At 51.0% G+C, this 23,761-nt stretch overlaps 1 protein-coding gene across 3 annotated transcripts in view; it reads left to right on the forward strand.

Annotated features, from left to right (window-relative positions):
• The window catches only part of RHCG (Rh family C glycoprotein), a 41,371-nt gene that overhangs the window by 3,791 nt on the left and 13,819 nt on the right, over positions 1-23,761 (forward strand). The window contains exons 2-12 of one of the 3 annotated variants that reach the window (XR_001904568.3): positions 5,847-6,033; positions 9,699-9,849; positions 12,485-12,632; positions 13,385-13,551; positions 14,885-15,022; positions 15,224-15,360; positions 15,668-15,792; positions 16,046-16,119; positions 19,396-19,548; positions 19,754-20,289; positions 20,405-20,857. Coding sequence is in view for 2 of the 3 variants with exons in the window: in XM_003901366.3 (XP_003901415.1) it covers positions 5,847-6,033; positions 9,699-9,849; positions 12,485-12,632; positions 13,385-13,551; positions 14,885-15,022; positions 15,224-15,360; positions 15,668-15,792; positions 16,046-16,119; positions 19,396-19,524 (1,256 nt within the window). In the remaining variant the exon portion in view is untranslated. Of the gene's footprint in view, positions 1-5,846; positions 6,034-9,698; positions 9,850-12,484; positions 12,633-13,384; positions 13,552-14,884; positions 15,023-15,223; positions 15,361-15,667; positions 15,793-16,045; positions 16,120-19,395; positions 19,549-19,753; positions 20,290-20,404; positions 20,858-23,761 lie in introns of those variants that run through there. The other 2 variants (XM_003901366.3, XM_009210907.3) reach the window with 2 other exon arrangements.

The following is a 23,761-nucleotide window of genomic DNA, read 5'->3' on the forward strand; positions in this document are numbered from 1 at the left end:
GGGAGTAAGTGCTCCTTCCATTAAGGTGATTAAGTATCAGCACCTTGTTAGAAACATGGTGGAGACACGTCTCCCTGAATATTAGTTGGAACTATTATAGGATTTAAATTATTTTGTGCACTTCCCAATCACAAAATGCTTTTTGCCTGCCCTGTCAGGTGGGGCATTTATAATTTCCATTTTATGATGGAAGTAATGAAGTTTCAAGAGGTGCTGGACACTCTCAGCCAGCCAGTGGCACAGGCAGGGTCAGAGCCAAGCCCCCCTGCCCCAGGGCTTACCTGCTTTCCAGGGTCTTCTGTGGCATTGCTGCCCTGACCATCTCCCCAGGAGATTTTGCAGTGTTGATGTGGAAGAGGTGGGCACGGAGTCTTGGGGAAATTAGGGAACTGGCCAGTAGGTCTCAAACCAAACAGTTAGGCTGGGCTGTGAATGGGAGGAGGAGGGGGACGCCACCCAGCCCCTGGAGGGCACCGTCCTTCCTGTGCTGATGCAGCAGAGGAGAGGGCTGCAGAGGCCCATTAGTGTGGGACCCTAATGATCCCCTAGACTCAGCCATCTTGGTAGGGGACTCATCTACAGAGGGAAGCAACAGGAGCTAGAATGGGGCTGGGGGCTGGGAGTAAGGGAAGAGGGAGAACAGCTGGGTACTAGTGCCCCTGGAGGCCAGAGTGCCAGCCCCGCCCCATCAGGGACCTCCAGGTTGAGGAAGACACTTCTGGGCAGGACAGCTGGAGTCACCAAAGCTGGGGAGGGAGACTGAGGGTCAACTTTGGTTGACCCTCAGCAAGTTGCCAACCCAATGCAACCTTGTCAGTCTTGAAAGAGAAAAAGAGAAATAATAACTAATATTATGAGGCAATTGCTAAAGAGCCAGCTGCCTTCGCACAGGGCTTTGATTGGGTTATCCCATTACGTGTGTGCTACAAAGCTCTGCAGTGAGCACTGTCCAGGGGCTGTTACTATCTCCCATTTGACTGACAAAGAACCTGTAGATCTGAGAGGTTCTGTCCTGTTGTGCTGAAGGTCCATATAGTTTGGACCCTCAAATCATCACTATTAAAAATCTTTTTTTTTTTTTTATTTTTATTTTTTTGAGACGAAGTCTCACTCTGTTGCCCAGGCTGGAGTGCAATGGCACAATCTCAACTCACTGCAACCTCCGCCTCCCTGGTTCAAGTGATTCTCCAGCCTCTGCCTCTCGAGTAGCTGGGATTACAGGCGTGCACCACCATGCCCGGCTAATTTTTGTATTTTTAGCAGAGATGGGGTTTCCCCATGTTGGCCAGGCTGGTCTCGAACTCCTGACCTCAAGTGATCCACCCACCTCGGCCTCCCAAAGTGCTGGGATTACAGTCATGAGCCACCACGCCCAGCCTAAAAATCATTTTAGGTAGCACCAAACTTCATGAAACAGAAATTAATAAATGGATACATTTTGATGCTGAATTAAGACCAGTTGGACAAATAAAGAGATGGGAAGCAAGAGGACAAATCGGGGAGGTGCCCAGGGAGAAGGAAGTGGGTGTCTGTGTTCCTGATAGAGGGAAGAGAAAAAAAGAGACACCCCAAGACAGGGTGAAAAGGAGAGACAGGGCACCCACCAGAGCAGGGAGAAGAGCAGGGTGAGAGGGGACAGGCAGGGAGGATGGACCAGGAAAGCAAGGGCTCTCTGCTCCTGCTCTCAGGCCACACAGAGGCCAAGGCAGCCCTGAAACCACACACGCCTTCCCCTGCAGCAGTGGCTCCCTTGGTCCTCTTCAGCTTCGCCCCTGCCAGCATGGCCCCTCTATACCACCAGGCAACTGACACTCCTCTCGTCGAAAGGACCTCACTTGCAGTGATGCTGTCTTTCCCCAGGGGCTCCTCCCACCTCCCTGCCAGCGCCTTCCTTGTCTTCTCTGCTAGCTTCAAGGCACAGCCAGTTCTCAGCTTGTGTCTTTCTCTCCCTTCATTCCCACATTGCAACTCACAGCTCTATTTGAAGGCCTGCCCAATCTCAGACCCTAGCTCCAAGCCCCCATGGCCAGGCTCCATTTCTCCCCTCACCCCGCACCCACCGCCCAGCCCTCACCCCCGTGGTCATCTGAAATTCACCACAGCCAGGCCAGACCCAGCACCTCCCTCCCACACAGCAACCTCTTGCCATTGCCTTGTGTTTGTCAACAGCACTGCCATCCTGTCATCCTGCCAACTCCCCTCCCTGCTTCTGGAATTGTCATCTGAATTTGTCACCTCCCTCTCTTTTACACCTCTCTTCCAGTCTGTCACCCATCAGTTCTTCCCAGAATAACCATAATACCATTTATGGTGTTTCACATACATCAGCTCAATTTCTTCCACAACAGTTAGAAATGTGATAAACCCTGCAACACGATCATACATGAAATCAGCTGCACACATTGAGAAACCTAAGCTGAGGTGTGTTTGTTCATGTAAACTCAGCACCGATGCTAAACTCAGAGGGAAGCTCAGAGCACCACCCTGGGGCAGGACCCACAGCTCTCCCACACTGGCTTGTACCCCTGCCCTTCAGTGTGCCAAGCCCCCTAAGCCTCCTCCAGGTAGGTGATAGCTGAGGGGTCTGTGGCCTTGGCCTGAGCCTCAGGGAAGCCTGGAGGGGAAACAGATGAGGGCAGGCAAGGTCCAGGCAGCTGTGCCGTAAGCAATGCTCCTGCAACCTTGGCCAGGCTACAGTGGGCACCAGAACCTATCAGCGCTCCTGGTGGGAGGCATTGGACTGGAGGGGGGCTGCAGCCCCTCCTGTGAAATCCCACCTATGCTCCTGGACCACTGCTCAGCTGGCACACCTGGGTGCTTCTGAGACAATAACAATCATTCATTCATCCATAGCTATTAACTGAGAGTCGACCTTGGCACAGGCATGGCTCTGCCTTCTTGGAGTTTTATAATGGAGTGGGATAGACAAACAAATGCATAACTTCAAATTATAACAAGAACCGTGAAAGAAAAAAGGATGCCATAAGAGAGAGAACCTAGGAAAGAAAACAGGGTGCCATAGGGAGAGAACCTATCTTAAATGGGTGGTCAGGGAGGCCTCTCTAATGAGGTGACAATTTGCTGAGATCTGGCCATTCTGCAGGAACAGCATCCCAGGTGGTGGGAACAACATAGGCAAAGACCCTAGAGTGTGGGGCTGAGAAGCAGAAGGAAGGCCAGAGCAGCTGGAGCACCAAGGGGAGGTGAAGATGTGGGGAGGTAGAGATCCCCTGGGAGGCAGGTAGGTGAGGGAGTAGGAATCCCTGGGGAGACAAGTGGGTGGGGCTGGACAGGTCAGTCAGGGCCTTGAAGTCTCTTTTCCTTTTGACTTTTTATTTGGAAATAATTCCAAATTTACAAAAAGTTGCTCAAACAGAAATAGCACAAAGAAGGCTACACTCTGGCCGGGTGCAGTGGTTCACGTCTGTAATCCCAGCACTCTGGGAGCCCAAGATGGGCAGATCACTTGAGACCTAGAGTTTGAGACCAGCCTGGCCCACATAGCAAAACCCTGTTTCTACTAAAAATTCAAAAAAAAAAAAAAAATCAGCTGGGCGTGGTGGCACATGCCTGTAATCCCAGCTGCTGCAGAGGCTGAAGTGGGAGGATCGCTCGAACCCCAGGAGGCAGAGGTTTTGGTGAGCTGAGATTGCACCACTGCACTCCAGCCAGGGCAACAAAATGAAACTATGTCTCAGCAACAATAAGAGAATACTGTATACTCAGACTTAGCTATTTGCTCACTCTTTCTCTACACATATGCACACACACATACACACACACATACACATACTCACACATACACATACTCACACATACACATGTGTGCTTTGTTTTTCTGAACCATTTGAGGGTCAATCACATACATCATGGCCCTCTACCCTAAACTACTCCAGTATATTTCCTAAGAATAGGGATATTCTCTTCCATAACCATAGTAATAAACTTCATAAATTTCCATTAATGCAATATCTTCATCTGTTTATATCTGATTAAGACAATATCTTCATCTGTTTATACCTGATTTTCTCAATGGACCCAATAATGACCTTTATAGCACTCCCCCAACCCTCCCAGCCCCACCAAATACAGAATCCAGTCTAGAGTCAGGTATTGACTTTAATAACTTTTGTCATGTCTTTTAATCTGGAACATTTTGAAGGTCTTTTATGACTGATACTTTTCAACAATACAGCCTTACCCCTTTTTAATAGCATGTTCCTCATTTTGTGTTTGTCTGATGTTTTCTCATGATGCGATTGGGTTCTGCAGTCTCAGCTAGAATCCCACATAGGGGATAGGTCCTTTTCAGGGTATCACATGTGGAGGCATGGGTGATATTAATTTTGATCACCCAGTCAATATGTTGCCCAGTATAATTACTGTTTTCTTCCTCTGCAACTAATAAGCAGTCTATAAGGAAACCCTTTAAGACAATGCAAATGTCCTGTGCATAATCAAAATTCCCGCCTGCATTTACCATCCCCTGATTGAATCTTTACCATGAAAATGATGATTTTCCAACTCTAGCACTTTTTCCACATTTACCAGCGTAGCCTCAGCATTCTACTGTAGGCAAGAGCCCTATCTGCTACCTCATTTATGTGTTTACCAACTTATTATCAGTATGATCTCATGAGTTCCTTTTTTAATGGTTTTAATTCATTATAACACGTAATTACTTTGGTGCTCAAACTGTCCCAGATTTGGCCAGTGGGAGCCCTTCCATCTGGCCCCTGTGTCCTGTGACATCTGCAGTTCCTATTAGTGTGTTATGCTTCTGCAATTCTCTTTGCTTCTCAAAGCTCTTTGTCTTCTCTTATTTTCTTGGAGTTTAGAACCATACAACATAAGTGCCAAGAGGGCAGTTAAGATCATCCTAATACATCCCTTTAGTTTGGTCGTTGAGAAAACCGAGGCTCTGAGAAGGGAAGTGGCTTGCCAAGGCCACATTGTGAGGTGGAGAAGATTTGGGTCAGAACTCAGAATTAGGCCATGCCTGAGTGAAAATAAACAATGACATCTGCCCATTTGGATCACCTAGTATGGGGTAGACACTGTGCTAGATGCTTCTTAACATACACATCTGCGTTTAATCCCTGCAACATCTGTGATGTAAGCGTTACAGAAGCAGGTGCCGAGCCCTAAGTTAAAACACTTAACTTTCCCAGAGTCATCCACCCAGGAGATGGAGTAACTGGGGTCCAAATTCAAGTCTCAGTGATGCAGGGATGTGTATCTGCTGGAGTCGGTGGTGGGATGTGGGGATGTGATCAGCATAACTGATGTGCTTGGCCTGTCCAGGCTACTCCTTGGCCAGATGAGCATTGATTCTCCATAGCAAAGGAACAGGATTGTGGTGGAGAGGGCAGGGCATCATAGCCTCAGATGGTCTGGGCTATAAACCTTAGACCCTGCGTGTAACCCACACCTGGCCTCAAATTCCGATGCCCAGCTGCCACCTCCAGCCTGGGCCAGCAGAGCCACCCAGGGAGGAGGGTAGAGCCAAGGAACTGCCATCTCTCAAGGAGGGTGCTTGGGAATCTCTTGGCACTACAGCCCAGTGGTTTAAATAAGCTAAGGTGGGGGCCCACCTCGGGTCCCCCCGAGCGCCTCCCTTTCTAGAGAGGCCCTTATGAAGGGACTGGAGGCTCTGCTGGCAGCGTTACCGCGCCCAGCCCCAGGGTTCAGATGTAGGGATGGGGAAACGGGGCTAGGATGGTGGAGCAGGGAGACGGGCCAGTGGCGGGGAAGACTGAGGCGCTGCCCCAGCCCTCCTAGTACAACCCAGGGCTGGGATGAACCTTTGCTAGACCACTGAGTCCCGGGCTGCACTGTCCCTGCAGGCTTCCAGGACGTGCACGTGATGGTCTTCGTGGGCTTCGGCTTCCTCATGACCTTCCTGCAGCGCTACGGCTTCAGCGCTGTCGGCTTCAACTTCCTGCTGGCGGCCTTCGGCATCCAATGGGCGCTGCTCATGCAGGGCTGGTTCCACTTCTTGGAAGACCGCTACATCGTCGTGGGAGTGGAGAAGTGAGCGTGGGTCGGCCCCGGAGGCGGGGCAGACTGGGAGGGGTGGGGCTGGTCAGGTGAGCCTGCGGGAGGAGGGCGTGCCCATTGGCGGGGCCGGGGCTTGGGGCTGGAGGGCAACTCCTCCTTCGGGCCACACTGGGCTTGCGAGACACACACACACACACACACACACACACACACACACACACACACACACACTTTACTTCGCTTCCTGATCAGCGACTCCCCAGGGTGGGAGTCCCGCGTCCACGTGTCATAGGAGGGTCTCCCCTCTCCTACGACAAAAGCTGCAGGGACTTGAGGCTAGACTTTCCTGTGGGGATAGGGTCCGGCCGGATGCAGCCGGGCCCGGCACATCAAAATCGCCCAGCCCTGTGCCCTGAGAGACCGCAGCCCACGGGACTCTGGTGGGAGAGCTGGGATGTCTGCGCCAGCCTCTGAGGCTCCTTGCGAAGGGAACAGCGAATGGGGACTCCAGCCAAATGGAAGTACCTCTCTCCGTGCCTTGCCTCACCGCCCCACCCATCCCAGAGAACAGGTGCTGGAAACAGCTGTGAGACAGGTGTGGGTGTGGAGTGTTAGGGCTGAAGCCCCCCTCCCCCTGCCTCAGCCTCCAAGGGTGGAGCACCCTACCGTCACTTCCCAGCTCCGTCCTTCTCATGACTTCTCTATGATGACTTGGCCTGATGAGCACCACCAGCCCCTTCTTGTCAGGTTACTCAGCCCCTCCCTCTGTTCTGCAGTGACCTCCTCCAAGCCTCAACACACCTCCCCAACCCACAACACCACCAACGGGTTATAAAATAAATTCACCCAAAGCCAACTTGCCAAAAAATCAGTGGACAAAGTGGTCAGCTCACTGAATGACTCCTTTATCAAACTCTCTATCCCATGGCAACTTATGAAACCTATAGCAATTTCTGTTGCTCAGGTCCTAATCAAGAGCCTTTGGGAGATTTTTCCCGCTTTAACCAAGTTTTAGTTTATTGGAGGTTCTTCTTTAAGTCCAGTTTAGGCAGACTTTTATTTCTGTAGATATACGACAAGGTTGGCTAAAGAAAAAAAATTGTTTTCCTCCATTCTTCCATCCTTCAAGAAAAAAAAAATTTAATCTGAGAAAAGTAATCATTGGTGTTTGAAAATGAACATTCATTAGCTCACTCATAAACTGTCCACAGAAAGGGCGTAGAGGCGAACTGGTATAAACCATCTTTAAAGGGCAAATCCCTGCTGTTGCTTTTAGGATACCAACCAGTTCTGATAGGCCAGGTGTCTGAAATCTAGGACACGTGTCAAATATTTGCAAAAAATTACCTCATCCAAGCCAACTAATTAACCCATGAATTAAGAGAAACAGGAAAGGTAGTTGACTGGATAAGTGTTGGAACCAATAAATGAGTCTTCTTGTGTATAAGACCCTTGACACACATATCATATCACCCTGAAGTTCAAAATGCACAAGAAGTTATCATTCCCAAAGCCATAGATCCAAAGTATAAAAACACCTGTAATATATATCATTGGCCACCACAGCAAAATAGCTATGGCTAAATGAATGTTTTTAATCTAAAAAAAAAATTCAAAGGGAATTATTACAAACCGTGAGTTAACAGGTTTGTGGTGAACCAGCTGTTCAGCAAGTTGGTCACTTGAAAAATCTGAGTTTGGACAAATTGGCTCTCAGGAGACTGATTTTTCAGCACCTGACTTGGAGCTGATTTCTGGTGCCCAAGGCTGGGATGAGCATGTAGTCCCCAGACCTGACCTTGTGGATCCAGAGATGTGGACCCCCCGCCCCCGCCGGCTTCTGTCCTGTCCCTGCTGAAGAGTCTTCCAAGTTCCACCTGTCACTGTAGAAAGTGCCCCTCTGCCAGCCCTGCCCAAGCCTCCTTGGCCCTCCTGAGATATGTGGCATCTGGATCTCCATCTCCCAGATGCTGATAGCCCAAGGGATGGGCCTTTCTGTTCTCTCTCTCTCCTTGTTTTTTTGCTTTGTTTTGTTTTGTTTTTTGTTTTTGAGATTGAATCTCACTCTGTCTCCCAGGCTGGAATGCAGTGGCATGATCTTGGCTCGCTGCAACCTCCACTTCCCGGGTTCAAACAATTCTCAGCCTCCTGAGTAGCTAGGATTACAGGTGCCTGCCACCAAGCCTGGCTAATTTTTGTATTTTTAGTAGAGATGGGGTTTCACCATGTTGGCCAGGATGGCCTTGAACTCCTGACCTCATGATCCACCCGCCTTGGCCTCCCAAAGTGTTGGGATTACAGGCATGAGCCACCGGTGCCCGGCCTCTCTCTCTCCTTTCTAACCGTCACTTCTATCAAGATGAATCTTCCAGCTGCAGTTATGGGATCTTGGGCAAATAACTCAGCCTCTCTAATTCTCCATGTCCCATCTGAATGATGTGGCTAATGACAGTGCCTGTCTTGTATGGCTCAGGGATGGCACAGGGGAGCATATATAGTACTTAGTAGATACCCTAGAGCCTAGCACTTAGGAACTGCCATAGCTCATTTAGCCAGGCCCTACTAGGCCCTGGGGACACAGTGGTGAATGAGGCAATAGTGGAGTGGACAGTTCAGTGAACACTCTGTATTGGGAGGGACTGGGAGGGACTGGGAGGGACCCCACCCCCATTCCACTAACTGGCCCTACAATTAGTTTCATTCTCGCTCCTCACCCCATTCTCTCTCTCACACACACAACCCTGAGCATGGAAGGGGAAGGGAGTCCCCTCTAGATGTGACAGTCATGAGGAAGTAGCCCCTTTTATCCCTACACCCACCCCATCAGCAACTCTCCCAGCCTAACAGCCACACTGAGGGTCTTGCCTTGGAATCCAGAGGACAGCTTTGCTGCTGGCAGGGGACAAGGAGGCCAGGCTTGGGCAAAGTGGGCACATGGATGGAACCAGGGTCTACACAATGTCCACTCAGCTGTCTGCCTCTTCATCAGCCCTCTGCTGGGCTGGCAGGGTGTTCAGGGTCCAGGCTTGAGCAGGACCTGTGTACCTGCCCCTTTGCCTCCATCCTCCCTGCTGGCCTTCCTGCTCCCTCCTTCCATCCAGTACCACCCCAGCTCCCTCCTTCTTGCAGAAAAGCCTCTGTTTCTTCCCTGGACACAGATCCTCTCTCATGGGCAAGGTAAAGGAAAGGTCCCAACAGTTCAAACTCAAGCAAGGCCCTGGTCACCAGCAGAAGAGGTGTGTGCAGAGTGAGAGATAAGGATCTGGAAGCAGAACCTGCATCTGGTTGGAGGAAACAGGAAGGCTTCCTGAAAGAGGAGGCAGCAAGAGGAGGTTCTGGAAAAGCAGGTAGAAGTTACAGGGCAAGGCAGGACCCCAAAATATGGGGCATGCTCAACAATAGCAGCGAGACCACATGGCACCCTGAGCCCAAGCTGTCTGCAAGCAGTGGGGGCCTGAGATAGGGCTGCATGGGAGGGGGCATCTAGTGTGTGCTGCTGTACTGGTTTTGTCTCATGTGTGGTTTCTTTTCATTCTTGGAGTAGCTGTAAATGTTAGGTGCCCATTAGTGTAGATGATGAAACTGAGGCTCAGAAAGGTTCAGCCACAAGCCGAAATCCACATATGACCAAAGTCCAGGGCTTCCAGTGCCACTTTTTGCTGTTGCCCCAGCTTCTCCACTGGCCTGTCTCCCCACAGTCTCATCAACGCTGACTTCTGCGTGGCCTCTGTCTGCGTGGCCTTTGGGGCAGTTCTGGGTAAAGTCAGCCCCATTCAGCTGCTCATCATGACTTTCTTCCAAGTGACCCTCTTCGCTGTGAATGAGTTCATTCTCCTTAACCTGCTAAAGGTGAGCAGGGCTCAGAATGGGGATGAGGTGGTGGGGATGCTTTGGGGGGACAGGGTATGGAGAAATATACAGCTGGGGAGACATGCCAGCCTGGCGAGTCACTCAATCTCCTGAACGTCACTCAGTTTTCTCATCTCTAAAGTGGGTACCAGACAGGCAGATATCATCGTCCTTCTAGCAGATCAATCCAGCACCTGGGCAGAGCAGGGCTTCCTTGAATGTTGTTTTTTCCCCCTCCTTTCTTTCTCAACATCAGATGGAATGAATAGGATATCCCTGCACATACTCTTGCACACACACCACATTTCCAGATTGCTCTGCCAAGAAAAGGCATCCAGTGTATTGAGGGGGCAAATCTGTAGGGCAGGATCCCAGGTGAATGGCCAAAGTGACCATGGTGTGTACGACACAGCACCAGAGCTCTCATTCACATGGGCCATGACAGGAGTGCTGCTTCCTGGGGGAGGTCAATTCAGTGGCTCAGATAAGAGGCACTTTAGACCTTTGACTCTATCTCAGAAGCCTCCTTAGTGCTTTTGGACAGTAGGGGAACTCATGTAGAAACTGCACCCTTTTCTTAGCACCCTCCTCTTCTATATTTGGACTCTGTCTGGAACTCCCCGTCCTTGGCAGGGGGTGATTTAGGTCACCCTAAATTCAGTCATTCATTTTGTAATTTTTTTCAGCTACCAGATTAGTCCAAGCTACCGTATCTCTTCCTCCTGACTCATCTCCCTGGCTGCATTCTTCCTTGCCCCTAAGGAAAATCATCTCCAGCAGCCAGAGTGGCCTATAAATAATGCATAGAGAAGAGGCCAGGCACCGTGGCTCATACCTGTAATCCCAGCATTTTGGGAGGCCGAGGCAGGTGGATCACCTGAGGTCGAGAGTTCGAGACCAGCCTGACCAACATGGAGAAACCCTGTCTCTACTAAAAATACAAAATTAGGCCAAGCGCGGTGGCTCATGCCTGTAATCCCAGCACTTTGGGAGGCCAAGGCGAGCAGATCACCTGAGGTCAGGAGTTCAAGACCAGCCTGGCCAACATGAGGAAACCCTGTCTCTACTTAAAACACAAAAATTAGCTGGGTGTGGTGGCGCCTGCCTGTAATCCCAGCTACTCAGGAGGCTAAGGCAGGAGAATCAGTTGAACCCAGGAGGCAGAGGTTGTGGTAAGCCGAGATCACGCCATTGCACTCCAGCCTGGGCAACAAGAGCAAAACTCCGTCAAAAAAAAATAAATAAATAAACAAATAAATGAATAATGCATAGAAGACCATTCACCCAATGAAAATCTCTCAGTAGTTTTAACATTTCATTCAGCGGAAAATCCAAACTTGCTATAAGGCCCTTCCTGTTCTGGCACCACCTTTTCTCTCCACATATTGTCTACTCTCTCCCCATCTTATTGTCTACTCTCTCCCCATCTTCCCATGCTTTGTCATAGCTTGCTGTCTGCTCTTCAGGCACAAAGCTTGGTCCCACCTCAAGGCCTTTGCACTTGCTGTTCCCTTTGCCTCCAAGGGTCATCTCTCAGTCCTTTGCATTACTGAACCTCAGTATGCATACTCTCTCTCTTTTTTTTTTTTTTTTTTTTTTTTTGTTCCCGAGATAGAGTCTCGCTCTGGAGTGCAGTGGCATGATCTCAGCTCACTGCAACCTCTGCCTCCCGAGTCCAAGCGATTCTCATGCCTTGGCCTCCCGAGTATCTGGGATTACTGGTGTGCACCACCATGCTCAGCTGATTTTTGTATTTTTAGTAGAGACGGGGTTTTGCCATGTTGGCTGGGCTGGTCTCGAACTCGTGACCTCAGGTGATCCGCCCGCCTTGGCCTCCCAAAATGCTGGGATTACAGGCATGAACCACCACTGTGCCTGGCTTACCCCCATTTTATAGATGAGAAAGCTGAGTCTCAGAGAGATTAAGGGGCTCACCTAAGGTCACACAGCTAGTAGAGGCATCCGCTAGGCTGGGAGTTGAGAATCCCAGCGCTGTCAACAACCAGCTCTATGACCTTGGATAACACACTTACCTCTCTGGCTGGGTTTCCCCCGTCTAAAGTGAAGGAGTGAGTCTGTGATTCTATTCATCTGAGATTAGTTCTGAGTGGGCAGGAAGGAGGAGGTTAAAGAGAAGGGGAGGTGAGTGTGAGTGGGACCAACATTAATCGGGCACCTGTTAAGCACCAGGCCCTCGCCAGGGGCAAGTCGCCTGCATGAATCCTGATAGCAGCCCTGCTATGGCACTAGCAGGTGGTGTAAATGCAGAGCTTGTCAAATGAGAGGCACAGAGGTGGAAACCAGTGGGTGACAAAGCAGGTAGGGCGTTTCCCTCAGTTCTGCCTCTGCCTTACCTCCTCCAGTGGTATGAGCAAGTCCCTCTCCAGGCCTGGGTTTCCCTATCTGGGAACAACCAAATCTGCTGGGTGAGGACACCCTGGCATTTTGCTGATGGGAATCCCTACCTTCTCCCCATTACCAGCCGATTGGTCTGTGAGGGCCCCAGGCTCCATCCTGCACCCTGAAGAGTCCGAGAAGGCTGGAGCTCTGGGCGTGTGTGTGTGGCAGGATAGGGATGGCTATGAGGAGGGAGGGAGAGAAGGTGCCAGAGTCTGACAGGTCCCTTGCACCCCAGGTGAAGGATGCAGGGGGCTCCATGACCATCCACACATTTGGCGCCTACTTTGGGCTCACAGTGACCCGGATCCTCTACCGACGCAACCTAGAGCAGAGCAAGGAGAGACAGAGTTCTGCGTACCAGTCGGACCTCTTTGCCATGATTGGTGAGAACTGCCATGATAACCGAGAGCCACCATGATGGGTGAAGGCGGCCATGATGGGTGAAGGCAGCCATGATGGGTGAAGGCCACCATGATCAGACCTGATCCCCACATGGTATGGTGGGTGGCTGCCAGTTCTCTTTGGGGGAAGGGCAGACAGAGTTTGCCTGTAGATACTTCTAGAATCCCATATGTCTGTCCCTCTTCCCCATGGAGCTGAAAGAAGTTGGTCACTCATCCTGTATTTCCCCTAGAATGCCCCAAGACAGACACAGTGGTAACCAGGAGCTGCTCACTCCATCCCCTGGGCTAGGGCAAGATGTGCATTTCCACTTCTGTGTCCATTCATTCCAGAGAAGACACTGACCACACCCATTCTGGTCTCTCAAAACCCAGCCCTGCCCTCCAGGAGCTCCTCACAGTGTAGTGGAATAGACAGCAGTGCCACCTGGAGGATCTCCCTACAGTAGAGAAAAGATTCTCCCTCCTGGCGCTGTGGGAACAGGGTGCAGGCATTTAGCCCAGAAATGGGGGTCAGGGTAGACTTCCTGGAGTGGTGTGGAAGGCTAAGTGGGGGGTGAGGAAGGCAGGGAGGGCCTTCCAGAAAAAGCCCCTGCATGACTAAAGCTGCAGAGGTGGAAACAGCTGGGTGTGGGGTCACCTCTAGAGCTAAAGGACAGGATGCCTGCCTGAGCTGTGGGGCTCTATCTAATGCCTCTCCTCCCGGGCCCATCGGGCCTGTCTGGTCTGACCAGGCACACTCTTCCTTTGGATGTACTGGCCCAGCTTCAACTCAGCCATATCCTACCATGGGGACAGCCAGCACCGAGCCGCCATCAACACCTACTGCTCCTTGGCAGCCTGTGTGCTTACCTCGGTGGCAGTATCCAGTGCCCTGCACAAGAAGGGCAAGCTGGACATGGTGAGCATGAGGGCATTGGGGGTGTGGCTCTGACTGCCTGGGCCTGGAGGGCACTGATCACCATGCCCTGCCAACAGCTCTGAGGGGATCATCACACCCATCTTGCAGATGAGGCTGGGGGAGAAATGATTTGTTTTGAGAACATGGCCAGTTTTCAGCAGCACCCAGAGCAAGGACATTGTTTACCTCATAATTTTTTTTTTTTTTTTTTTTTGAGATGGAGTCTTGCCCTGTCACCCAGGCTGGAGTGCAGTGGCACTATCTAAGCTCACAGCAACCTCTGCCTCCCAGGTTTAAGCAATTCTCCTGTTTCAGTTTCCCAGCTAGCTGAGACTACAGGCTCAGGCCACCATGCCCAGATAATTTAGCTAATTTTTGTATTTTTAGTAGAGAGGGGTTTCACCATACTGGTCAGGCTGGTCTCAAATTCCTGACCTCAAATGATCCACCCATCTCAGCCTCCCAAAGTGCTGTGATTACAGGCGTGAGCCACTCCACCCAACCTGTCTTATAATCTGACACAAGCGTCTTGACATGGCATATGTGTGCTGAGACATTGTCAGGAGTATCAATTATTTGGTGACACTGTCACCATGCAGAGAGGTGGGGACTCAGGCACCTGGGGAAGGGAATCAGACACAGATTGGTACACCTGTGTGTATCCATACCCACTTGCAGGGAGTGACATGGAATAGGATCAAGGACAGGGACTCTGGGGCCATACAGCCTGGATCAAGACACCTTTCTGCGTCTTGCTAGCTCTGTGGTCTTGGACAAGTCATTTAACCCCCCTCACCTCAGTTTCCTCATCTGCAAATGTTGCAAGATAACTGTCCTCACCTTGCAGACTTGTAGAGATGGAAAGAGCTGACCTCCACAGCCAGCAGCACGGCACCCGGTGCAGATTAGCGTTCAGACAGCAGCAGCCAGTACGTGTGTATGGCTAGACCCCATAGGCACTTGACGTGGACTTGCATCCATGGCAAGAACATTCAGACACGCTAGTCTGGGCACACAGGTATACATGGTACACATAAAACAAGTGTGTGATTGTTGTCAGGGCTCACTGGCAGGTGCACCAGCACGTGGAAAATGCCCAGACCTGCTAGGTGGGATGGGTGGCATGTGCAGAGAGACACAGGGAGCAGCTGTAGCAAGCCTGGGTAGGGGCTGAAGTCCTCTGCACGCTCCTGGCTTGCTGAGGTGAACTCCCAGCCATCCCTGGCTCCCAGGGCCCAGGATACACCCTCGCACAGCCAGCGAGTGAGCTCCTCCAGGCCTGGTGCTCCAGGGAGAGGACTGAGTTCCTGCCTGCTCTGCCTGCCCTGCCCAGGTGCACATCCAGAATGCCACGCTCGCAGGAGGGGTGGCCGTGGGTACCGCTGCTGAGATGATGCTCATGCCTTACGGCGCCCTCATCATCGGCTTCATCTGTGGCATCATCTCGACCCTGGGTTTTGTATACCTGACCGTAAGTGTCCCAGGCAAGGGGCTGGGGGCTGGAGAATGCTGAGGTCTTTGTGTTCCTGACAGTGAGCTGAGGGTTCCTAGGAAGGGGACTGAGGGCTAGAGAATCCTGGGTCTCTGTGTATTTGAGGGCCTCTGGAATCCCCACCTCCCCACAACCTTGATGCAGCCCCTGGCCTGAGCAGCACCCACCTCCCCTTTCCAGCCATTCCTGGAGTCCCGGCTGCACATCCAGGACACATGTGGCATTAACAATCTGCATGGCATTCCTGGCATCATAGGCGGCATCGTGGGTGCTGTGACAGCGGCCTCCGCCAGCCTTGAAGTCTATGGAAAAGAAGGGTAAATGTGGAGGAGGCGCAGTGGGACAGAGCTTCCCCCTTCCTTCTCCCATCCCTTCTTCCTGCTATTCCTCTGGGACCCAACTGCCTCTTTCTCCCTTTCCTTCCCCACTCTGGACCAATTGTTTCATGTGCCTCTCTCCCCAAACTCTGTCCCTTCCCATTAGAGGCCAACTGGTATGTCTGGTGTCCCCATGTTGTGGTGGGAAGTCTGGGGCCCATGGTACCCGCTCACATTTTTGGGGTAGCAGCAAGCGGTTACTTGGCTTCTCCATGGGGCCCTGACCTGCCCCCTGTCTCCACCCCAGGCTTGTCCATTCCTTTGACTTTCAAGATTTCAAGAGGGACTGGACTGCAAGAACACAGGGAAAGTTCCAGATTTATGGTCTCTTGGTGACCCTGGCCATGGCCCTGATGGGTGGCATCATTGTGGGTGAGCAGGAATGGCTGAGCCAGAGAAGGGGGGACTGCTGTGGGGCTCCCTGGGTGGGGAACCAAAGGGCGTGCAGCACAGGTCAGCCTGGAGCCTCCAGGAATCCCTAATCTCTGCACTTCTAGCTACAGGACTGAGGCAATTTGGACTTCAGCCCAAGGGCCCTAGGAGGATTTTCCCAGCTGAGGGAAATGGCTGGGGTGAGCAGAGGGAAGGCATTTCCTGACATCCTATAATCTCCAACTTTCTGTAGGGCTTATTTTGAGATTACCATTCTGGGGACAACCTTCAGATGAGAACTGCTTTGAGGATGCAGTCTACTGGGAGGTGAGTTCTGAGGGATTTGTCCCTCCGAAGGAGTGCAGCTGCGTTCCCTCCCCGCCTCCACCTGCATCAGCTGGGCTGGGGCCTGCAGACCCAGATGCCGGGGGTGGGGGTCAGAGCCTGCATTACCCTACTTCTTCATCGGGGGAGGCTGTATCTCATGGAGGTTGAAGACTTTTCCCTCTAGACCCCAGGGCTCGGAGTGGGTGGTGTGTACCTCTCTTTCTGCACACCCTAGCGGGGGTGACAGAAGCTGCAGCTGGAGTTTACTCTTGTCCCTAAAGACTCAGTCAGCTTTATTCTAGAGCAGTGGTCCCCATGGTATGGTGCCCGGCACCATCAGCATCACCTGCAGACTGGTTAGAAGTGCAAATTCTCACGGGTGCAGTAGCTCACAACTGTAATTCCTACACTGGAAGGCTGAAGTAGGAGGACAGCTTGAGCCTAGGGGTTTGAGACTAGCCTGGGCAACATAGGGAGACCCCTTCTCTATAAAAAATAATAGAAAACTTAGACGTGGTGGCATGCGTCTGTAGTCCCAGCTACTCTGGAGGCTGAGGCGGGAGGATCACTTGAGCCCGGGAGGTGGAGGCTAAAGTGAGCCATGATGGTGCCACTGCACTCCAACCTGGGCAATAGAGCAAGATAGAGAGAGAGAGAGAGAGAGAGAGAGAGAAGTGCAAAGTCTTAAGTTCCTCAGACATCTTGATTCCAAAACAAGGGAGTGGGTCCAGCACTCTGGTTTAACAAGCCCCCGGGTGATTCTGATGACAAACAAGTCTAAGCACCACTGTATTTGAGCAGTGGTTTTCAGCGCTAAGATGCACACTGGAATCACCTAGGGAGCTTTGACAGCATTCCAAAGCCCAGGCCCCAGCCCACAGAGACTTGGATTTAACTGCTCTGGGGTAGGGTCTAGATGTTAGAATTTTTTAAAGCTTTCTTGGGGATTCTAACACCCAGCCTGGGTTAGGAATCACAGTGCAGTGCTCAGCTTCAGTCTCCATAAGAACCACCTGGAGACCTTCCCAGGCACCACCCCAGAGGTTCTGATTCAGTAGGGACCAGGACTCTGCAAGTGACAAGCTCCCAGGTGATTCCGATACAGAAACTGAGTTCTGGACTGTGCGCAGTGGCTCATGCCTATAATCCCAGCACTTTGGGAGGCCAAGGTGGGCAGATCACCTGAGGTCAGGAGTTCGAGAACAGCCTGGCCAACATGGCAGAACCCTATCTGTACTAAAAATACAAAAAATTAGCTGGGCTCAGTGTCTCCTGCCTGTAATCCCAGCTACTCAGGAGGCTGAGGCAGGAGAATCACTTGAACCCCAGGGGGCAGAGGTTACAGTGAGCTGAGATCGCGCCACTGCCCTCCAGCCTGGATGACAGAGCGAGACTCCATCTCCAAAAAAAAAGAAAAAAAGAAAAAAAGAAAGAAAGAAAGAAACTGAATTCTGCAGCATCCCACCACTTTGAGCAGCTTGAGGAACATTGTTCTAGATATGAAAGTGGTGGAATGTCACAGAACTCAGTTTCCTTAAAATGCCACAATCTGGGCTTTCTGTGACTTCAGGCAGACCTCTCCCCATGAATCATGATTGGAGGTGCCCACTTGCCATTGGATGATGCAGGATGGCAGGACTCCCCTCATGCTTCCTACACTGTCCCCTCATGACAGGGTGAGGACTGGCCTGTGTCTGTGGCTCCTGGGACAAGGGGCCACCCATAATGCCTTTCACTTAGCTCTGTATTTTTAAAACCATACCAGAAGTTTTAAGGGTAATTTTAACTAATATCTACTATAACTTCATGCATATAACGAATGTCTCTTAAATTAACTCTTTAAAAATGTTTTAATTAAAAATGACTAGGTGCTCATTAAAGAAAATCTGGAAATAGAGAAACATAGAAATCCCATCACCCTATGTCAAGCAATATTAACGTTTTCTGATCTATTTCCTTTCTATCTTTTTTTCTCTGCATAGATTTTTCTTACATGGTTGAGATTGTATTATTCACCCAATTTAGTATCCGTCTCTTTCTCCTTACTGCTCTATCATAAGAATTGTTCTGTGTTATTACATTCCTAATAAACTTTCTTTTCTCACAGGATAATTATTTCTATTCTATATTTAATAAAGTCAGAACTTAAACTATTTTAGACACCACAATTAGAAAGCACACAGATCTTATGCTAATGAAATAAGTCAGAAATGTTATCAATTCCCCCATGTAGAAGTTCCCTCTTGGTTCTGTTTGGATCTTTGTAATTTATTGCAAGTTCACACCTCTCAGCTCTATATACCTTGAGCAGTACAGACATCCCCCAGTAACCTCAGGGAATTGGTTGCAGGATCCCTTGCTGGGATGCTCAAGTCCCTGATATAAAATGGCATAGTATTTACATACAAGCCTACATGTATCCTCCCACATATTTTAAGTAATCTCTAGATTACTTATACTACCTAACGCAATGTAAATACTGTATTGTTTTTTATTTGTATTATTTTTTATTGTTGTATTGTCATTTTTTCTTGTTGCTTTTTCTGAATATTTTCAACCTGTGATAGGTGTAACCTGCTGATACAAAACCCATGGGTATGGAGGGCTGGCTGTACCTGGTTGGGAATAATGAAATTCCATGCCAATAGAAGGAACACTATCAGGCAGTCCCTGAGGCCCTGAGTGGTTTACCTTGGGAGTGAGGTGGCTTCTCAAAGGATGGGGATTGGACCAGTGTTCCCTAGGACCACGGATGAGGCAAGGGCAGGGCTGACCTGCCCTGCCTGCACTCTACCTCTCTACCCACTTCTGGCCTTCCCTGCACCTTCCCCACCCCACTTTCGGACCTGTCTGCAGTTTACAGAGCTTGCCATACTGCCTTTTACTGCCTCTGCCCCTTACTCCTACTCATCTTTTAAAAGTGGGTTCAGCACAACTTCTCAGCATCCCCCAGGCTGGGTTATAAGCCTCTGGTGTGCACTTACAACTCTTACTGTCACTGGGCATTTCACTGGAATGCCTCACCATTACTCTCATGGGGCAAGGACCCTGTCTTATCCTTGCCATGCCCCAGCACCCAGGATAGTGCCTAATATAGGGTAGGGGCAGGACACCTGTGTTGAAGGACCACCCTGCTTTCCGTGGCATGTGATCCGCATGGCGATCACAAGGTGGCGCTCGCCACACACCATTTGCAGCTCCAGGAGGTTCTAGTCACCAGGGACACCCTTGCCTGGCCTGGGACAGGGCCCTCGGAGTTGCATCCTCTCTCTGCAGATGCCTGAAGGGAACAGCACTGTCTACATCCCTGAAGACCCCACCTTCAAGCCCTCAGGACCCTCAGTACCCTCAGTACCCATGGTGTCCCCGCTACCCATGGCTTCCTCGGTACCCTTGGTACCCTAGGCTCCCAGGGCAGGTGAGGAGCAGGTGAGTATGGGCTTGGCTTGGTCTGTGGGGATGACAGGGAGGTTCTCCCAGTGGGGGCCCAGCTCTCAGAATCAGATGCTACCAGCAAAGAGGCAAAAAGCAAACATCAAGAAATGAGGGCTTCCACCCCTCCTGCCTGAGGTGCAGTGGGCACACGGGTTGGCAGGAGAGCTTCTTAGAGTCAGACAACGTGCATCCAGGACAGACACAGAAACATGTGAAGACACAAGGGCATGGAAGGAGACCTGGGGGCACACTTGGCTTTGTGACTGTGCCTGCTGGCTGTGTGACTTTGAGGATCTCTTCATCCCAGAGACTGTGCCTTGATTTCCTCATCTATAGAAGTGTAGCTGACAGGTCTGGCTGTATTCAATTGCTCAACTCAGACGAGACCCACCCTCCCCTCCTTTTTTCCATCAACTAATACTTTTCCTCCTCTGCAGAATGCACCAAGCCCTTGCTCATGGCTTTCACATCTAACCTTCCCAAGATCTCTACAAGGCAGGTAGAATTACTGCCCTCTTTTTGATAGATGAGCAAACTAAGGCTCGGAGAAGTTCTGGTTCTTCAAGATCACGCAACTAGCAAGTGGAGAAACTGAGGTCCTTGCTGGTCATTGTTACTGTTCTTATTATTGTTATTTAACTTCCTTGGAGGCCAGAGCTTGGAAATAGCTGGGTCTGGGGCAAGAGGCTGAGCGATGTGGCAAGAGAGGATGTTAGGGTGCCAGGAAAGAGAAAGGTGAGGCTATGCCCAGTTGCCTTTAATGTCCACCCCATCCAGAAAAGAAAATGGTACCTGAGAGGCTACAGCAGGACAGGGCAGTGACCCACTGCTCTTGGCTGTCTCCCTGCAGGCTCCACAGACTGTCCCGGGGCTCCAGAGGAGCTGGTGCTGACCTAACTAGGGACACAAAAGCGAGCAAGCAGCACCCCCACCTGCTGGCTTGGCCTCAAGGTGCCTCCATCCCTTCCCTCCCCTTCATCCCAGGGGGTCTGCCTGAGAATGGAGAAGGAGAAGCTACAAACAAAGTGGGCATCCAAGCCAGGTTCTGGCTGCAGAAGTTCTGCCTCTGCCTGGGGTCTTAGCCACACTGGAGAAAAACAGGCTCAGAGTGGGGCTAGAGCCTGGGGGTGAACCTGAGCACTCCTAGGAGACAACTTAGCTGCCAGTCACCACCTATGAGGCTCTTCTACCCACTGCCTGCACATCAGCCAGCATCTCCTATGCTCCCTGGGTCCCCTAGACTTCTCTGTGTTGTGTAGGTGGCAGCCTCCGGGAATAAACATTCTTGATGTCCTTTGTAAAATGGGTGTGAGTGCTCCAATGGGGCCAGTTTGAGAGAGAAAAGGACCTAACAGACCTGCTTCTGCCCCAGCCCTTACCTTCATCCAAGGGTACCACCCACACTACAAGGAAAACCATCCCAGGCTGAGAAAGCAGAACCTGGGTGCTGGAGCTTGCCTTCAGCCTGGGGCACCCAGCAGGGCTCAGCTCTGGGCTGGGGTCTTGCTTCAAGCCCCCTCCATCAGCTACTCCAGAAACTCAGCCCTTGAGAAATCTGGCATCCCTTTTGTGCCCTCCATGTGGTCCTGCTCTGGGCACTCCAGCAGGACTGGGAGAAGGGAGGGAGGGCTTCTTTGGGCCCATCTCGTCCTCCCCATCCCTTCCCTTCTTCCTCTCTGCCAAGCCAGCCTTCTTCTCCCTGGACAGTGCGGGAAGGTTTCAGGAGGGTAGATCCCCCAGGCTCACCACCACCCTGGGCAGAGTAGTACACACTTCCTGGTCTCAGGGTCTCACAGTCTAGCTGGGGGACAGACCTGACCCTCAGAATCCATGCTGAACTCTGACAGGTGTGGCTGGACAGGAAGTCTGTGCCCCGTTGGCTTCTCAAAGCAGGGCCACCTGATCAGGGTTCTGGAGGCTGAATAGGAGTTTACCAGAAGGATGGCAAAGAAGCAGCATGGGCACAGACCCATGGGTAGGAATTAACACGGTGAAGTATGTTACTGGCTAGAAGAGAGGCGAGGCAAAAGTGTGCCAGTTGGAGAATAAGACATGGAATCCGGATCTTTTGTGGAGCAAAGGCTCCTGGGAAGAAGGGGTGAGGGAAGAGGGAGGAGGTCTCTCAGCCTCCAACTCCGCCCTCTCCTCTGCCCCCTTGCAATTCACACACACACACACACACACACACACACACACACACGGCTGCATGCCTCTTACTAGTGCAGTGGGGAGGGGAAGGTGGGATCGAAATGCAACCTATTCATGTTCCCGCGATGTAACACCCCTCATTTTCCATGCTGGGTAAAGACAAAAACCCTTTACAACCTGTTTCTGGAACTTGTCAGCAGCTGCCAAGAGGAGCATGTTAATTAAATGTCGGCAAAGATGGAAGCCGGAGGCCCTGGCTCTAATTGGACAGTTTGCTTCACCGGATTGAAAAACATTGTGACAAAGGAGGAGGTGCGCGGCGCTCGGCAGGGGTGCGGTGTGGCGGGGAGGAGAACTGTGGCTTTGATTTCAGCTGATCTGAGCCCCAGTCTCCCTCCCCCAGTAGAGCCGCCTGGCCCAGCCCCATACGCCTACGAAGGGCCTGGGAGGGGCCCGCAGCTTGAGAGGGTGTGGGGTGATGTGGCCGGGGATGCCAGGGGGTTTTGGGGGGGGGGTTCCTGAAGCCCACCTCCCACCAATCCCCACCCCAATCCCAAGCACCACCAGGCCAACAGTATTGGGCCCAACCCAGTGCCAGGCTTTTAGGGCTCTGGGGCTCACCCCTCCTCCTGATCACATGACCTGGGTCCTGGGGGCTGCACAGGGAGGGCAGGGGGCCAGCACTGGCTGGGCCATGTGCAGGCTGCACCGAGAGCCTATGCCCAGTGCATCTGTTACCGGTTGAGGATAGTTGTCCAAGTGCTTGGCATTTTGAACAAAGAATTGGACAAAATGTACAAAGTAAGGCAGCAAAAGCAGAGATTTATTTTAAACGAAAGTACACTCCACAGGGTGGGAGCGGGCTCCAGCAAGCAGCTCAAGAGCCTGGGCTACAGAATTTTCTGGGCTTTAAATACTCTCCAGGAGTTTCCCATTGGTTCACTCTATGCACATAAAGTAGTGGCCCGAGACCAGTCTGATTGGTCGCAGAAGAGGACCAATCCAAGGTACTTTCATTTCCAACTGCCAAGCAGCAACTGCCATGCAGAAAAAGGAGGGATTGAAAGGCAGTAGCCTCTGATATCTAGTCAGCATGCATCAGCCTTAGGTTCCCTGCCTCCCGACCCTATTCTCCTGCCTCATTTCCCCCCTGAGAGACACGATCCCCGGAAATCTTTATAGGGGACAGATGGACTGATGGTCTTTCTTCTGTAACTGTGTCACACTGACTTGAGGCGCAGTCCCTACCTACTGGGGATCACTGAACTCCCGCCCTGATCTATTGAGTGGAGACAGGGTAGTTTCTTGATGGCCAGGGGTGCTGTCTTCATTTGGAACAGGCTGAAAACCTTGTCACAGGATCATCTGAAGCTTGATGGTCTCTAGGTGAGAGGAAATGAATTTGGTTAAAAGATTTAATGGGAACTTCAGGGGGTGGATACCTATGCTGTCAGGAATGTTTGTTATAGGAATGAATTACAACAGTCTGCTTAATTACTATAAAGGAAGTGATTCCAATCATTTGAAAGAAAGCAATTAAACTGCAAAAAATCTGAGAACATGGCTGCTATTATCCAGCCTACAGTAACTATGCAACAAAAACACCAAGGAAAGTTGGTAGACATTTACTTGTCTTTTGGCTGTCTGATGGGAGCTTCAGGCTCCTGGTCCGGGGCTTCAGGTATCACAGACTTGATCCTTGAAACATGTATCCAAGTATCTAATCCTAGTACCTTGACCGTAGAAGGCATAGCCAGTACCACTGAAAATGGTCCCTTCCATTGGGGTTGCAATTGTTGAGCAGGTGATCCCTCCTTCCATGTGTTAACAAGTACCTTATCCCTTAGCCTGATTTTGTGTTGCTGGTTAATTCCCGGTATGGGGAGCCTTTGAGTTCCACACTTTTGCAAAGCCTGCTGAAATTATCTTAAGTTAACTAGGTATTTTACTAAACCAGCTGTTTCTGGATCAGTAATTAGATCATTAGTTAAGAATGGCTTTCCATATAACATTTCATAGGGGGTTATTTTAATTTTTGCTCTAGGGGTATAACGGATTC

This window comes from Papio anubis, chromosome 7, assembly GCF_008728515.1.
Source record: "Papio anubis isolate 15944 chromosome 7, Panubis1.0, whole genome shotgun sequence".
Lineage (NCBI taxonomy): Eukaryota > Metazoa > Chordata > Mammalia > Primates > Cercopithecidae > Papio > Papio anubis.